We start from the raw sequence: 15,972 nt of genomic DNA on the forward strand, positions 1-15,972 counted from the left end.
TTAAGGGGTTTCTCCTCGGATTCTGATAGCTAGTCGAATATCCTTCGGCATAATGGTAACACGTTTAGTATGAATAGCGCACAAGTTAGTGTCTTCGAAAAGACCAACCAAATAAGCCTCACAGGTTTCTTGAAGGGCCTGTACGGCAGTACTTTGAAAGCGAAGATCCGCCCTGAAGTCTTGAGCGACCTCACAGATCAAACGTTGGAATGGCTGCTTCCTGATGAGAAGTTCCGTAGATTTTGGGGTACTTGTACAGTTTAATCAAGACATTAAAAAATTGAAAATATCGAAAAAAAAAAAAAAGGTTATATTGTACGTATCCGTTTTGGAATGAAGTTCTAAAAAAAAAATGTCACTTAATTTCATCAAGTAGTTTTTGTTTTATAGCGAAAAAAACAATTTGTTATGATACCGAGCAAAAGGTTCGATTTTTAGGAAGAAAAGCTAGTATTAAAGATGGGGAGGGAGTGTCGGCGCTTTACATGGAGTTATCTTCCCGTGGCGTTTCTAAAATCCAAATAAAATTAAAAATTCCAAGATGCTGCCTTCAACGTGCTGTCATAAAAACATATTTTTCCGCTGTAAAAAAAAAACAACAAAACTACTCGATCAAATTAAGTGAATTTCCATAACGGATACGTACAATATAACCTTTTTTCGATATTTTCATTTTTTTAATGTCTTGATTAAACTGTACAAGTACCGATTTTTGGTTACGACGGATTTCACGAAGGGCGACGGTTTCCGGCATGTAACGATGTGGTTTTATTACTTCTTTAGTTGCTGCGGCGCTTTTACGGATAGCCACAGGAGACACTTGGTTCCTGGGGGCTTTTCCTCCTCTGGATATTCGGGCACCTTGCTTGGTACGAGCCATAATTATAAATGATACGAGAAACCAGGAAATAAAACAAAAAAACAAAACTTGATGGAACAACGGGTAAAGAACGTAAGTTTTTATACAAAATGTTCTTGCTTTCTAATGTATACCTAGTGTTTGATTGGTTAGTTATGACGATCGCCAGTTGAATGAAACAACTAACTTTAAACAATTATGATTGGTCTATTATATTTCTAAGTTGAAGCACATCAGCCATTTGTAATTTACCATTAATATATTCACACGTGTATGGAGTTCTAAAACCCCCATTTTATTTCTGCCTCTTCCTCCGCTTTTACCGTTTTGTTTTAGGATTCTCATTCCTGACGTAATTAGGTGACATATTTGCTGTTTTCTCAGATGTAGATCCATTTTCGAAGAGTTTGAATAGAGTTAGATTCTTTTTTTTTTCGACTGGCAAAACCGCTTATCTACCACAATCCCTAGTAGAGGATTCTTATACAAACATTTTTTCCCTCATTGTACATATTTCAGGTTTTGCTGTATGTATGGCCTTTGTGAGAAGAATGAGACCGTAACTGGATGGCAGCATTAAATGCTACTAAGACTAACCTGCTTTCCTTTAACAATCCCAAGAAACATTTCCAACCACCAATGTCCATGACTAATAACATCCTACCCAAGAATTCTTCTTTCAAATTCCCCAGCCTAACATTTACATGCAATATGAATCGGAACAATTACATTAAGGACATTGCGAAGGCTGCTGCAAAGAAGGTGGGCGGTATTTATTTGCTCCCCCACCGAGCAAATTAGGCACAAGGCCGATTTTTAATGCGAGGAGTGAAGGGGAAATGGGGACCAACTCCCTGGGGAGTAGGGGAGCTGGATAGTGACAATTGGTATGAAGGGTTGTCCCTACATTGACCAAGGTCTTATATGTTGGGTCGCCCCCACAGAGAGTCTTTGCTTGCAGTATCTGTTCCGGCAGATACTACACTTTGATCTTGGCCCGAAGGCCACAAAGGTTCTCCCAAACGGGGAAGGTGAGCTGTATTTATTTGCTTCCCCACTGAGCAAATTATACACAAGGACGATTTTTAATGTGAGAAGTGAAGGGGGGGGGAGGGAAAAGGGGACCAGCTCCCCAGAGGTGGGAAATGGGAGCTGGATAGTGATTTTCCAGCTGGCCCAAGTAGGGTTGCCCCTACATGGACCAGAAGATTGCCACAAGGGCAATGGTCTTTGCTTGCAGCATCTGCCGGAGAGATACTACACTTTGATCTTGGCCCGAAGGCCACAAAGGTGCCCCAGCGAGGGAGGCCGGCGGTATTTATTTGCTCCCCCACCGAGCAAATTAGGCACAAGGCCGATTTTTAATGTGAGGAGTGAAGGGGAGGGGGAAGGGAAAAGGAGACCAGCTCCCGAGAGGTGGGAAATGGGAGCTGGATAGTGATTTGCCAGCTGGCCCAAGTAGGGTTGCCCCTACATGGACCAGAAGATTGTCAGAAGGGCAATGGTTTTTGCTTGCAGCATCTGCCGGACAGATGGTATTTATTTGCTCCCCCACCGAGCAAATTAGGCACAAGGCCAATTTTTAATGTGAGGAGTGAAGGGAGGGGGAATGGAAAAAGGGGACCAGCTCCCGAGAGGTGGGAAATGGGAGCTGGTTAAAGGTCAAGCATGTGGGGTTGCCCCCACATCTGGTCTTTGCTAGTCATAGCTAGTCATAGCTTGCAGTATCTGCCGGAACAGATCTTGATCTTGGGCCGAAGGCGACAAAGGTGCCCCGCGAGGGGGGCCGGCTCCCTCTATCGTGCTAGAAATCTACTCACACCTGAGAGTATCCTGTACCTTTCAAAGGCCACCATTCGCACACGTATGAAGTATTGTTGTCACATCTAGGCTGACGCATCTACCACTAGTAGTCCCTCGCTTTTGGATAGGGTCCGAAAAAACGGTCTCCAATCTAATAGGCGTCGCTTTGTCAACTAGGCTCCAAACCCTGTCGCATCGCCGCAATGTTGCATCTCTGTGCTTGGTTTACAAATATTTTAATGAAATGTCTTCTGATGAACTCATTGCACTTGTGCCCCTTCAACGTACACATGCCCGAAAAACCTGCTTCGCAACAAAATGAAACCCCTTAACTGTTGAGATGTCTAAATGCCAGAAAGCTTTCTACTTTAATAGTTTCTTCCCCCGAACAGCTAGACTTTGGAATTCCCTTCCTGCTACCTGATTCCCTTACAGTACTGATATGCAGAAGTTCAAATGTAACATAAACCAACATCTTGTCAATCTTTCTTAGGTATGGTCCCAATTACTAGCCCCTTACGTCGTAGTGGTGATATGCCTTATTTGGGATGAAGAGAAGTAATATATACGTATATATAGCATTTTTATTCACCCAGCTCCCCACAACATATATATATATATATATATATATATATATATATATATATATATATATATATATATATATATATATATATATATTATCATGCTTTATTTTAAGCAGGTCATAGAGATGTTTTGTTTTGGTGATTGTATCTAATTAAGTAGAAATATACGTTAGTTAGGTTCATACTTACCCTAACCCCTTTTTGGACTTGTGTTACATTTAATTTTTTTCTGGTCCCCCGACAAAAGGAGGGTACACCTGTAAATTCACCCTTGTCCGTTCGTCCGTTCGTCTGTCTGCACTTTTCTGAATAACTACGCCTTGGAAATTTTGAAAATTTTTCACAAACATTAAACATGATATGAGTAAAAAAAGTAACAGAACGGGTTTTCCGGGAAAACTCTGATTGCCTCCATAGGGGTGCCTTTCGGGTTAAAATGGCTAAAGTTGACACTTTTATGCTTATTAAAAAAAATTGATGCCTTGGATTTTTATAAAACTTTTTGAAAAGTTGTAACTAATTTCTATATAATTTTGTTTATACTTCGCAATAATTTTGGGTGTGCCAAAGGGGTTCTTTTAAGGCTAATAAAAACACTCCATTTTTGGAACTATTTTACCATATTTGTCCAAAATTTTCTGTGTTTGTCTATTTAGCAGTTTTGCATGGTGCTGAACTCAAATTTAAATATGTTAAGGACTTGGGGACATTGGGGCTAAATGGGGGGAGGCAAATGATGGACTTAGTCATTTTTTTTTTTTTTGCATCGAGCAGAACTCAAATTTACATATGTTAAGGCATAAAACTGCACCGTTTGTTCAGTTTCACCAGGATTTAACGTCCCCTGGGGACTTTTGGGGTTAAAGGGGGGGACCAAATGCTGAACTTAGTCATTTTTTTTATTATTTTATTTTATTATTTATTTAGGATTGATATGGCGAAACGTCAACGCTGTTCAGCTTTTAAAATCTGTCTCTGTTTTAGATAATAGCATGGTTAAAAGTTAAATTAGTTATCTATCTATCTATCTATCTATCTATCTATCTATCTATTTATCTATATATCTATCTATCTATCTATTTATCTATCTATCTATCTATCTATCTATCTATTTATCTATATATCTATCTATCTATCTATTTATCTATCTATCTATCTATCTATCTATCTATTTATCTATCTATCTATCTATCTATCTATCTATCTATCTATCTATCTATCTGGCAAGGTAAGCAAGAGATGAGATGTGAAGTTATGTTTTGATGAAAGTTGTCAAAACACATTGAAGTGTAAAATGGACAAGTTGCACCGGAAGTTCTAAAAATAGCTGTCCGGAAACATGTAATTGTTACCACGTGATCAGGTTAGCTGGACATAGAGTTTGAGTTGGAATTTGGACGTAAAGAAGAGCGGATAGGTTAATAGTTGTCTCCCCCCTTGTGGTCTTGGATATGACCTTAAACTATATCCAGTGGTTAGGCCCCAGCTTGCGGGCTTTGGGGAGTGTGGAGCCACCCTTTAATTGCCATTGCTCCCAGGTCCACTCTGACCTGGAGTGGTAGTATCTGTTAGGGTCCCAACTATGGGTTAAATAGAAACCGACTTGAAAACAACAAACATATTCTATTAAAAAAAATATTCTTCAAAATCTTTAGATTCGGCATTAAAAAACCCGAAAAGGGTTGATATGCCGTAAAATAAAAAACAAACCGCCCCCCCCTTGGGAGGGAGATGACGTGTCTCCAAATTGGAGATTTGAATTGACCACAAGCAAAGATCCTCACTTTCCATTCTTCTGCGTTCAACACCTGGAAAGTGAATAAAAAAAACTAATATATAACCAATCATCGTATTGGAGTGTAATGCATTTGTTTAAACAGTTTCTAGCCTCCCTCCAAGAATAGATGAAGTTCCAGATGGATTAAAAAAAAAACAACGATACAATTGATAAGGTATGTCGAAATGCATGTATAATACACACACAACCACATAAGAACATTTAGACGATCACAGTATGAACTCAAATAGGTCACAAAGATAACAGTAAGCGCCACTAAATAGCGAATAGTGACACGTATACAAACCCAAATCCAACCAAACAACATCTAGTTATCCTAGCTTCTCTTCAAGACTTGTGTCGCCATAATCGAGACGCTTGTTCCACTTTGGTATCGCCGCATATGCAGTTGTTCTTTAACCTTCGGAAGAATTAAGGTCTTCTGCGGCTTTCTGGTTGAAAGACCTCGCTTCCAGCAGGAATGAATCAAAACTCGCAGCTCAATTTTATCAATTGTCACATGGAATAGAAAGATGAAGATTGCTATAACAATATAAACGCACCCCCACCAAAAGAAACAATAAAAATTGCATAAAATTCAATTTTTCGTAACTGTTTACGAATTTTAGGGACAATCTTATAGTGTCACATATTATTTTTTGCATTGGAGAGTGTCTTACTAACCCACGGCATGAAAGACATTTTATCAGGTACTGATGAGATCGTATATAGTAGATTATTTTTTGTTTAATCAATTTTCACCCTAGACTGGGCACATTTCCACTTTGAAGTAGGTGGTTACTATCGAGGACATGTTGCAGGGGCATTATGAAGGGAGATGAGTAGCAAGATGTTTGTTAACATTACACTGGAACTTCTGCATATCAGTGCAGTTGGGAAAGCAGAATTCCAGAAGGGAGTTCCAAAGTCCTGCAGTTCTGGGGAAGAAACTATTAGAGTAAAAGGCTTTCTTACACCTAGGGATCTCAACTGTAAAGCGGTGCTTGTCGGGTTTGTCGGGGGTAGTCACGTCGAAGAGGGACAAGTGCTTGTAATTCGTCAGAGCATTCACCATTAAACTACTTGTAGAACAGGCAGAGGATGTAACATTTCGTCGATGGGGCAGAAGCAGAAGCCTAGATGACAGTTCAGGACCTATCAGGTTGGCGACTCTCCTTTGAACCCTGTCCAGGAGTTAGAGACTAGCAGCAGATGCACCAGCCTAAATGTGATAACAGTACTACATACATGGGCGAATGGTGGCCTTAGATGATAAGATGAAGGGACTCGCTTTGACAAGGGGGCAACTTCATTTAATCTGTCATATGACAATCGGGTCAGGTGTCTCACTAACGACGAGGCATTTATATATACACACTAGCTGGACGCCCAGCGTTGCCCGGTCGTACAATACACGTTAACATGATTTTTTTTTTAATTTATTCAGATTGCGTATGTATTATAATAGTATCAATCCTCTATCAATTATCATTACGATCAATCCTCTATCAATTATATATTACGAGGAATAATTTGCCCGGTGAACTAATTCGAAAAATAAATAAATAAAAATATAAATAATAATGATAAGGTCGTTCATCAAATTCCGGCTGTTATTTTACAATACCACGTCAGCTGATATTTGGCCGTGACGATGAATGCCGCGGAAAAGTCATGTCTGATTAATGCTTAGTTTTGAAAATATGCAAAAGAAGAAACAATTTGCGGCGATTTTAAATGGTATTCTTCTTTTATCGTAAATTACACTAAGATTAAACTAGACTGGTGAGGTACACTTGGACTTGAACAAGACGGATCATTCAATCTGTGGTTGAATACTCTACCAACCATACCTCTAGCTGACAATAAATTTGTTTTTTGAAAAGAAATGATTCGCTGAGATTTCAACATTTCCGTTGGCCAGTGTAATATAAAATCATAAAATATTCCCCTGCAAAAATCATTGTTTCTTATTTATCAGAGAAAAAATCTATTTTTAAGATCGGATTTTCTCGATTTTCGATACTTATCGGAGGAATTTCAGTACAAAACATATCTAGGAACATAGCCAAACATAAATCACTTTTGTCTGAAATTTGCAAAAGATAATCTCAGCCGTTTCGGAACCTATAAGGAAGTAACTCACACACACAAAATGACTTTTATATTACAGTATAGTAGCTAGATAGCTAGATAGATAGACAGACACACCTACAGCCACACGCATATATATGTGTATGTGTTTGTGTATGCCCTGTATATAATATTTTGATTGCAGAAATTCGCTCGCGACCAAATTACCGGAGATTTGCAGCAACAGATGCCACATACCAATTTATTGTGTCTAGACAATATATATATATATATAACTTTACAGCTTCATTATAGACAGATTTAGACCTTATAATAAAATCCTACAGTTCATTCTACTAGAGAAATCATCACTATCGTCATTATCATTAGAGGAAGTAGTTCCTACTTTTCCCCCTAATTCATAACTGCTCTCACCGCCCCTACTCCACACCGCGTAAAATTACGCACAGTAGACTTGTATTGCCCGATCACCCTTATTGACTGAACCAGAAACTCATAGAATACTCGTATATTTTTATACAACAACTTTAAAAACTTACAGATTGGTTACAGTTTGTCTTGCAATTAGTTTGTCTTCTACTCTCTCTGTCTTTCTCTCTCGCTTTTTGTGTTACTATTGTCATCAACTTTGTTACAGAAAAAAAATCGCTATTTTCTTTTTTAATGCTTTCATTTATTAAAGACAAGTTAAACTAATGAGCAACATTGAGGGAGGGGTAAGCTACCAGAGTTATAAATCTATAATATAAAGCTGAATGTGTGTGTGTGTGTGCGTGTCTGGTCACGAATAGGCTCCTATATGCTTGACTATTTTAAAAAACTGATTACATATAATGATAGAAGATGTATCGGGACAGGAATGGGTATGTTTGGTCTGGCAGAACGGTGGTTCATTAAACTTGTGGGGTCTGCGTTCACGCCTGGTCCACAAAGTATGGAAATAAAAAATTTAAAAATTAAAAAAAAAAAACGTTTACAAGTGTTTTTGATATAGATGTACATAATAATAATTTGATAAGTATGTTTTAACTTAAATAGAGATGGTATAATAAAATTGTGGGGTCTACGTTCGCGACTGGCCTCCATAGAATGGAAATAGGCACAAACTTTAATAAAGACTTTTCATATCTATCTGCGTAAGTATACTTTGATAATTATGTTTCAGTTTGAAGAAATATGGTATAATAAAATTATGGTGTGTTCGTTCGCACCTGACCTCCATAGAATGGAAATATGTCACAAAGTTTAACAAAGTTCTTTAATATAGATCCACAAAATATTGTGATAAGTGTTTCAGTGTGAATAGGTATGGTATAATAAATTATGGGGTTTATCTATTTTATTTTTACTTTCATCATATTTTGTTTTAGTTTTGATACCCCCAAATTCGAAGTTATCTCTTTACAACCCTTCCTTTTCATAACGTATCATACTTTCATAAATCAGAGTCCATTTTCTTGTAGGCTGTTTTTGAACCCAGTCAACGACGGGTACTTTTGCTAGTATATAAATAAATATATAAATTTCCACATTTTCTTTATTGAGAACACGATGAATTTCGTCCGTCACTAATTACCGACTCTCCCGCTCTCTCTCTCGCTCGATCGATCGATTGAGCGAGCCATCTCAAAAGCGAACATACGCCTTGAGATGAATAACCTTACTCCTATTTCCGTGGATGCGATGGCTAAACGGTTTGATTTTTTTTTTGCACCTTCTTTTCCTTTTTTGCGTTACAGGTTTTGTATTTTATTTTATTTCATTTTTTTTTTACACCTCCATCCACCAGGGCGGCCTACTGCGTCTATTTGTTTTCTTTTTTCCCTCGCTGTTAAATTTTTCTGCTGGGGGTTATTCAAAATCCTTACTACACCGCCTATCTCCGCCCGTGCTTGCCATGGGGTGGTTGGGAGGTATCCATTACGATAGCCTTTCTTATCATGAGGAGTTGGGGGGTGGTGTCTATTCTGAAAGCCGTTCGTGACATGAGGAGGTTGGACAGCAGCAGCAACAACTTTTTTCTTTTTTTTTTCACAGTGATCACCACTTATCAAGGCCCGGAAGCCACTCAGGGATAAGGGTTATTGTAAGTACATTACGTTAGTGTGAAGATTTGATGAAGTGTTTACTTAAGGGGGGGCGGTTCATTAGGAATTTGTTAACGTTGGACTTGAAGACATCCAAATTGTAGTCAGGTGGGAAGCAGGCAGACAGAACAGAGTTCCACGGGCGTGCAGTTCTAAGAAAGAAGTTTTGTTCAAGGAATCTACGTTTTGATTTAGGCAAAGATAAAGAGTGGGGGAAATTTTTCACAGTGGATTCAGCAAGACGGGTGTTTTTCGTGAAAGATTGGCGAGGGGGACCAGAGATTGGAGTTCAGACGAGCACCTGCCATGGAAATAACGATGAAACAAGGATAGGCTCGCAATGTCTCTTCTGTGGTAGAGAGGTTGCAGGGTAGACAAAAGGGTATCCCCACTAAGCCCCGAAGTCTATTTTGTACTCTGTCAAGGCAGGATAGGCTGTTTTTAGCAGCTCCTGCCCAGATGTGGCAGCAGTATTCCATCCTTGGACGTACTTGGCTTTTATATAGATAGAGAATTGCATTAGTAGTGAGATATCTTCTGGAGCGGTAGAAGGATCCCACCATCTTTCCAGCGACCTTGGCAACAGACTTGATGTACGTGTTCCATTTCAGATCAGGAGTGAAGGTCAAGCCCAGAAGCTTGTCAAAACACGGAGCCTCACCCAGACGAGAGCCATCCATCCCAATTGATGCCAGGTGGGGATCAGAGCGTTGATGATGTAAGGATAATTTAATTTATTCGTGGGAAGGGCATGCTTTCACTGGGTAACGCCGGACTGCGGGTACTGCTAGTATATATATATTCATGTCTTCACGCACTTGTAAATGAATAACGTCACTAAATGAGTTTTATTTTTTATATAATTTTATCCTTTTTGACGTCATGCACTATCAAGTAAACATTTTCTTATTGGAATATAATCATCAGACAATGTAAAACTTAAACAATTAAAACTTTTTTTTTTACTTTTATTGCTTCCTACCATGTGCATTATTAATTTGTTAAAAGACAGAAAAAGTTATAGACCGTTGATTTAGAATGAGTGATGATGCCAAACTGATGGTTGAATATGTTAAAATTTTTACGCATTTTTTTTATTAAATACAAATTCCCATAAATCCCTAACTATGCACCGAACGGATATCATTATATTTAGTTTGCTGCCCTTATCACAAACTAACCTGGGTGCCCAGTGTTGCCTGGATGTTTAGAGGTATCTGTTGAGCAAAAAAAAAAAAAAAAAAAAAAGTGGTAGTAGGCAGGCAGGCTCGAACCCGTACCGCGAAGGAGGAAAAGAACGTGAAAAAAAGTGACTTTTATCGGAATTCATTATTGAGTTCGGTATTATTTATTATTTTATTTTATTGGCACTGTTATCCTCATCTTTTTTTTCCTCATCTTTTTTTTTTTTTTTTAGTTATTCTTGTTTCACGACGTTTCGGCCAACTATTCCCCTAGCCTTCGGGGCCCGTGGCGCAGTGGATAGAGACGTTGAATCTCTATGGTTCCAGGTGAGCATTGTCTGAAGATAGCGGTTTTAATCCTACCCAAAGCCGGCCAGAGACTTACTTCGGCAAAACGTGGTGAGACGACAACAACTATGGGAGGCAGTATTTGCTGAGGATGCAATTAGGAGATTCGGAGTTCCTATCCCGTCACGGTTAACACCTGACGAAACCCAGAGAAATAGTTGGCCGAAACGTCGTGAAACAACAACTAAACAAAAAAAAAAAGATGACGATAATAGTCGGCAATAAAATAAATTAATAAGAATTCCGCATTAATTTCAATTTAATATATTTATGCATATTTTACGATCGCGAACGCTAGGCGGCCTGCTAGTATATCTATAAATGTAAAAATGTTTGTATGTGAGGATAGTTCTCGACTAATATACTAAACGGATTTTTGATCTACAGACTTGAAATTTGGTATACAGGGTATTCAGACACGCGGAAAAATTTTAATTTGTTTTCATACAGAAAAAGTCTGTTTTGGTTGTTGGTTTTAATGGCTCTTGTGAGCTGCGTTGTTTGGCTGTGGAAATAATTATATAATCTCTCCCATGCTGAAAATTTTCATATATATATATATATATATATATATATATATATATATATATATATATATATATATATATATATATATATATATATATGAAAATTTTCCAGGGTGGGGGGTACAGAATTTTATAACGGCTAAATACAAATCCAAAACAAACAAAACAAAAACGGAAATAAACAAAAAGCAAGCAAAAAGAAAATCTTCTAGGACTTAATTTAGTCTCTATGTAACCCCCCCCGTTTACTTCGTTTTTTTTCCCTACCCTCGCCATATTCATGACTTTTTTTTGTTTGTTTTAATCGTATTTTCCTCGATTTAGCTTTGATAAGTGAGGAACGAAACCTGGTTAGCTAACCTTTATTTTCATTTTTTATTTTTTAAATTCATTACGCTTTTTGGTCTGTATTTAGCCGTTAAATATATATATATATATATATATATATATATATATATATATATATATATATATTTAGTAATGTGGTTGATATATGTATATATATAGCATGTCAGGAGGCGATCGAAAACATCCTATAAAGTGCTCGATCGTGGATGTGAGAGCTGAAGATACAATATTTATTACGGCACTATATATACATATTTCAAGGTCGTACCAACGGTTTCATTGCGCTGAATCAACCATACAAGATTGGAAAGAGTCAGCACAAATTCATCAGCGACATTGAAAAACTGAAACAATGCAAAATCTGTTTGTATGTACGTCTGTTTGCATGTCTGCCTTAAACTTTCAATAGAGGCCACGGATTTTACCAAGATCAGTATCGTTTAAAAGTTCGACCTTTCATACGACAAATATCGAAAAATTGGCTAAAAACATTAATATCTTCGCCTTCAACTAGGCCTTTTTCTACAGGGGGGGGCACTTTTTTCGCCGATATTTCTGAAAGTTATCCTCTCCTTTAGATTGTGTAGCCTTAATTTAAAAAAAATGTCGCACCCGGTTTGGCGGTGGTCGTAACAGCATAAACGCTAGGTTTTACACCGTTCTTTTCCTCCTTTGCGATACGAGTTCGAGCCTGCCTTCCTACTACCACTTTTTTTTTGCTGAACATACACATCCAAACACCCGGACAACGCCTGGCTGAAATGCTAGTATATCTATAAAAGTGAACGTGTGTGTGTGTGTGTGTGCGTGTGTGTGTCTGTACGCAATAACTCTGTCAATTTTTAGTCTACAGACTTGAAATTTGATATACAGGGTACTGAGATTTGGGAAAATCAATGTGATCAGTGTTCGTCGAGACATTTGGCTGTTAAGGGGTCAAAGTTCACCGATTTGACCTTTTAGAACTCTACCAAACTCCTCCAACAATTTTGGGTCTAAACACTTGAAATTTTAGATATAGGTTTCTTGGACATGGATCTAACTTAATAACTTGATTTGAGCCCAAAACAATAAATTTTAAGGGGTCATAATAGGGGTCAAAGTTAAAAAAATTGACCGTTTTTTTATTTTGTTTTGGCTAAGCATATACCTCCAAACACCGGGGCAACGCCGGGCATCCATGCCAGTAATCGATAAAAATAAGTAGGTTTCTATTGGCGGGAAATAGAACCGCCGCAAACTTTGTTAAAAAAAAAATAATAAGCGGGAAATAATGGCCGATTCCATTTGAGCGTATCGCAAATGCGGACTCACGGATTGACTTTTCGCGGGAATAATTTACTTTTTTTATTATTATTTTTTATGTGTGCGTAAAAATAGGTTTCATCTACGCGATTCTATAGTTTTAAAAACACAGAGGCTTTGAAAATATCTAAGGTTATTTGCAGTAAAAAAAATGTTAATTTGTCTTTTCAGACATGGAGTGGTTTATAAAACAAATAAAGAAATATATCCATCGTTTAAAAAAATCTCTATTTTTATAAGTCTAGTATCATATAAAATTTACTTTGTGTGTGTGTGTGTGTGTGTGTAGTGTGTGTGCAGTGTGTGTGCATGCGTGTGTGAGTGTGTGTGTGCAGTGTGTGTGTGTGAGTGTGTGTGTGTGTGAGTGTGTGTGTGTGTGAGTATGTGTGTGTGTGTGTGAGTGTGTGTGTGTGAGTGTGTGTGTGTGTCTGAGTGTGTGAGTGTGTGTGTGTGAGTGTGTGTGTATGTGTGAGTGTGTGTGTGTCTGAGTGTGTGAGTGTGTTTGAGTGTGTGTGTGTAGTGTGTATGTATCTGTGTGTGTGCGTGTGTGTGTAGTGTGTGTGAGTGTGTGTGTATGTGTGAGTGTGTGTGTGTCTGAGTGTGTGAGTGTGTGTGAGTGTGTGTGTGTGTAGTGTGTGTGTATCTGTGTGTGTGCGTGTGTGTGTAGTGTGTGTGAGTGTGTGTGTGAGTCCCTTATATGTTTGAAAACGGCTGAGCCTATCTTTTGCAAATTTCACACAAAGGTGATTTATATGTCTGATAGTGTTCACAGATATGTTTTGTACAGAAATCCATCCGATAAGTACCGAACATCGAAACAATCCGATCCTATATTTAGTCTTTCTTCTCTAATAGATAAAAATAATTGATTTTTACAAGGAATATTTTAAGTTACACCGAAAAAAGGAGATTATAAAATCCCAGCAAATCATTTTTTCTTAAGAAAAAATAGATTTATTGCTACCTGTATATATGGAGCATTCGACTACAATCGAATGATCCCTTGTTCAAGCCCGGTGTATCTCACCATTTTATTTATTATTTTTTTTCTTATTAATGAGATCAATTTAAGGTAAAAGAAGAGGCACCATTTAAAATCGCCGCAAATCATTTCTTTGTTTGCATATTTGAAAACTAAGCATTAATCAGAAGTGATTTTTTCTAGGGCATTTATAGAAATGACTGACAACGCAATGGAGTTTCATTCTATATAATAAACAACTTTATTTATTATCTTCGTCAGTAGCTTTAGTAGGAGAGAGACGTATTAGTAAGAGTTCAGTGTTCATACGCGCTTGTATTATAGTAGTCATGAAAAATTTCATGTGTGGAGACGACGATTAGATATCCGACAATTAGATAGAGGTCAGGCCTGCTGAATGAGAAAGAAAGAGACAGATGTTCATGTGTAAAGATAGAATTAATATATTGCCGGCTGGTTGAAGGGGAGAACAATTCAGTGCACACGTGTTTATAGCTAGTAGTCGCCGGGGCAAAGAAAGTCAATTAACGGAGAAAGAAAGGACAAAGACTTTAGTGTATTAATGTGTTGGCGCTAAGAAGGTAATAAAGTTAAAATGTTCAGGAAAGGAAAATTACTTCTCACTGCTCTGGTATTTTCATGTGGAGAAGTTTGATAAATGATGTGCGCGAAGGTGGTTGTTTAACGTCGGAAAAAAAACCCCGACGGAGTCGATGATTACACTATGCTGGTTGACTAACTATGACTCGACTGACTGGTTTTGGCACGTTTGCCCCCTTTTAACATGGACAGACCGGCTTGTGTGTGTATGCGTGTTTGTGTGTGTGTGTGTGTGTGTGTGTGTGTGTGTGTGTGTGTGTGTGTGTGTGTGTGTTAGAGAGAGAGAGTTTACTTCCTGGGTGACATTTGCTCGCAGGAGATAACGAATCAGGTTTAAAGTTATATTAGTATATCGTATTCTAGTCTTCGAGGCAGGCATCATACGTGTGAAGGAACAACTCTGAATTTCTCTTCATGAAGCCATTATTTTATAGACTTGAATAATTTTTCACTGGATCGTAAGGTTTAGAGCTTGGAACTATTTTCAAAATATTTTTTATACCTCGATTAAATTTGTGAAGGAAATTCTTTTTGAAACTTGTTAAAAAAAATTACATTTTCGAAAACAGCTTAAATTAAATTTTTTGAAGCTTCTTAAAATTAAAAATAAAAATGTAAATAATCACTCAAGACTTTGCTTCGGATAAGAAGAAAAAATGTTTTTAGATTTTGAAAGAATTGCATTTTATAAATAAAAATAGTTTTCGCTTCTGAATTCTGGAGATGAAGATTGGCTATTCGTATTATTCATATTCATCAGATCTTGAGTATAATTTTCACAACGTTTCGGTCGATGTAACCTCCGAACTTCTTCAGGTGTATCTTGTCGAACTTGGGAATGTTTCTGCCAAACTCGGGAATTTGGACCGAATTTCGAGCGAAACCCTTTATTTACTTCACGGGAGTAGCATGCTCTTGTTCCGTCAGCCATGACTCAATAGAGATTCTAAGTAATTCGCAATCGTATTTTTGGGCCGCCCACACTGAGGATTGAAACTTCAACCTTCAGGAGAAGATCACTTTTACAATTTGTTTTTCGAAGTACTCTAACCATTGCGCCACGGATCCTTTCGGACAATTCTGGCTCCTAAAATTCGTACTTCATAGTTCATTTTCTCACATTGTCACAACAATGATGATATATTAATATAATAATATTCGAAAACGAGCCTACTTTAAAGGGAGGTCACTTTCATAGTATTGTTCAGAATTGCCAGATTGGCCTATTTAAAAGCCATATTTGTTTTTTTTGTTTTAAATCAATTTGGCCTTCAAAAATTTTACCTGGCCTTTTTTCAAAGCGTAACGTACGGAATAAGTAAGGGAGGAAAAAAGACTATTATATAGGTATTACTTTATCATATAGATTTTACTTTATTATATAGATAGGCTTCATCGGTGTCACTACTAATATCACAGTAAGGTTGATGAGTTTTTATGTAAGGAGTTGTGTCGGTTCGTTTGTTTCTCG

At 37.6% G+C, this 15,972-nt stretch overlaps 1 protein-coding gene across 1 annotated transcript; it reads right to left on the bottom strand.

Moving 5' to 3' along the window:
- Window positions 1-880, bottom strand: LOC145267156 (histone H3.1-like). The gene is made up of 2 exons (XM_080123203.1): window positions 696-880; window positions 1-250 (listed from the first exon to the last, which is right to left on the bottom strand). Exons 1-2 carry the CDS (start codon window positions 878-880, stop codon window positions 1-3), a joined length of 435 nt encoding a protein of 144 aa, XP_079979329.1.
- Window positions 881-15,972: the final 15,092 nt, after the last annotated feature.

The sequence above is a fragment of the Euprymna scolopes genome, chromosome 42, assembly GCF_053919585.1.
Source record: "Euprymna scolopes isolate OS-2025 chromosome 42, ASM5391958v1, whole genome shotgun sequence".
In the NCBI taxonomy this organism is placed as follows: Eukaryota; Metazoa; Mollusca; class Cephalopoda; order Sepiida; family Sepiolidae; genus Euprymna; species Euprymna scolopes.

What these genes read in the sequence shown, in the direction of transcription:
- LOC145267156 (XM_080123203.1), bottom strand. Translation starts at nt 880, where the DNA reads ATGGCTCGTACCAAGCAAGGTGCCCGAATATCCAGAGGAGGAAAAGCC. An exon ending in CAAAAATCGGTACTTGTACA is followed by an intron (nt 251 to 695) that starts GTTTAATCAAGA and finishes AAACTGTACAAG; the next exon opens with TACCCCAAAATCTACGGAAC.